The sequence below is a fragment of the Cyprinodon variegatus genome, unplaced genomic scaffold (assembly GCF_000732505.1).
Source record: "Cyprinodon variegatus isolate N-32 unplaced genomic scaffold, C_variegatus-1.0 Scaffold775, whole genome shotgun sequence".
Lineage (NCBI taxonomy): Eukaryota > Metazoa > Chordata > Actinopteri > Cyprinodontiformes > Cyprinodontidae > Cyprinodon > Cyprinodon variegatus.
The window spans coordinates 123,375-125,610 of record NW_015151228.1 but is presented as its reverse complement, the minus strand read 5'-3'; the positions used below and the strand labels follow the sequence as shown (position 1 = coordinate 125,610).

At 38.0% G+C, this 2,236-nt stretch overlaps 1 protein-coding gene across 1 annotated transcript in view; it reads right to left on the bottom strand.

Annotated features, from left to right (window-relative positions):
* The window catches only part of rpap2 (RNA polymerase II associated protein 2), a 21,881-nt gene that overhangs the window by 10,868 nt on the left and 8,777 nt on the right, over positions 1 to 2,236 (bottom strand). Inside the window, exons 6-7 of the mRNA XM_015396083.1 lie at positions 1,910 to 2,016; positions 1,608 to 1,688 (exon numbers count right to left, since the gene is read on the bottom strand). Coding sequence (XP_015251569.1) covers positions 1,608 to 1,688; positions 1,910 to 2,016 — 188 coding nt within the window. The remainder of the gene's footprint in view (positions 1 to 1,607; positions 1,689 to 1,909; positions 2,017 to 2,236) is intronic.

Here is a 2,236-nt window from a genome sequence, read left to right as displayed (position 1 = left end):
TTAAATGATGACATGAATGCTTAACAACAATGCATTGAAAAAAATAAATGTTTTATACAAGAATTAACTGATTTTAGTACGTTTTTATGGAGTGAATGTTGTCCCAATATTGTTGTAAAGAAAGGATTTTGTAAATGGAAGTTTGATAAGAAAAAAGTACTAGTACTACTACTACTACTACTTTGCTGGTTTATTTTTCTGTTTGAAATTTCTACATGACTTAATATTTTTAAATGTTATTTTTCCTGATTTGTTTTTACAGATTATCATCTTTTTAACTATTATTTATTTTCTCAGATTGAGTTTTATATAAGTTATATATCTTTTCCAGATCATATGATCTTCACATTTGGGGGCGGGATTTCCTCTGGAGGGAGGAGCAGAGATGCTTTTCTATTGGTCTGCTGGACGTTAGCAACTACATTTTTAATATAAAATACCACCATTGTGCCATTTTACTAAAAAAACAAGCTTTTTAGCTGGGAAAATGTCATCAAGTATACAAACCTCAGTCTGTTTTTACAAAATAATCCATGGTCTGTGTGGAGTTAGGAAGCTGAGGCAGAGGCATTTCTTGCAAGAAAAAAGGTTCAAATTTATTTAACATCCTCAGATGGAGAGATGGAGCTCTGACTGAGGCAACCTCAGTAGAAACATTTCTTCCTTACAAAATCCCAACACACACTCCGCCCAGGGGAACCAAATCCTGACCTTGGGACTTCCATCCACCTAATTGTTTGGAAATTTAACATATTTTGCATACCCAAATGGAAAAGCAAATAACTTAGGAACTGTAAACCCAAAAGACATGTGTGATACATTATTTGAAAGCTAACACCTTCTAGTTTCTGAATATATAAATGGAAATTCGGGGACTAAAACACCTCCCAAGCTGCATCACTTCAAATATGACGTGTTTTTTTTATTCTAGAAAATAATAAGTCTTTTTCTGAACCGTAGTAATAAAGACCTGCTTCCTTGTTGTGGCTTCTTTGTCATGTTTACATTTTGACATGCTGCTATATCTGTATTAATTGTGCTTTGGTGCTCGCTGTGTCCAGAAAATGAACTTGTTGGTTGAATAGTGGAGAATCGAAGCTTTCCAACGATGTCTAACATCTATATTGGTAAACATTTTATTGGTGTAATTTTCATGTATTCTGAGTTATTAGTTATAAATACTATAAAACGGGTCGTTGAGAGGTTGAAGCTATTTTTATATTTGTATTATTTGCAGTAAAACTCTTAAGGTTGTGTTTTTAGATAGATAATTTAAGATCTGTCCACGGACAACAGATAAAACTGCCTTTTGGCTAATTCTGGTGCATTTGCAGGAATGCTTATTAATGTACATCACTGCCATATCTAGTCTCTGATTGGTTGTCGCAACAAGACACAAAGGTTAAGATTTTCTCATATTTTTGTTGCTTAAATCGGCAAAAATGGCTTTGTGTCGCTTGGGTCTCTAAACGCTGCAGTATTTGTTAGTTCAACCTGAAACTTAACGCTCTCTGCTCTTCCTCTTCCTGTTAAACGGGAGTTTTTCTCTCCACTGTCGCTACAAGCATGCTGGCAGGCGGGGATGTTGTTGTTTCTGTTGAACTGACCTGAATGTCCTGACCAGGTGGTTCAGGTCTGTGGAGACGTCGCTCATGGTGAGGCCCACCGGACCCACGATGTTTCTGAGGCTGAGGAACACAGCAAGACGTATGAGAATTTATTCATCTCTAATATCGGAATTACGGTTTGATTTTTAAAATATCTTTCCTAACATTAACATCCAGAGCATCGACACGCTGAGAAACAGGAACACATCTGAGGGACCAAAGCTTCGGGTTTTCATCTAAACTACAGACCCATCTAACAAACTGCAGGTGAACAGAGAGTCCACCATGAGAAGAACACCTACCAGCTGCTGAGCCGCTCCACCGTGATCCGTTTCTGGATGAGGTTCTGAGCGTGGGAGTCGATGAGCGGCAAAGCTGGATCCTTAGAGGCCGCCTCCGGTGCGCTGATCTGACATCAGAGAAAAAAAAATCTGCATGTTTAAATCCTGAAACATCAGGATAACCAGAGAGCTAAGCAACAGAACCATGGGGTTCCCCAAGGCTCCATCTCAGGGCCCCTTTTATTTAGCATCTAGCTGCTGCCTATGACTCAGTTTATAATATAAAAAAGCTTCAGTTAGTATAAATATGCAGACAAACTCAGCTGTATGTCTCCAGGAGACTTTGAA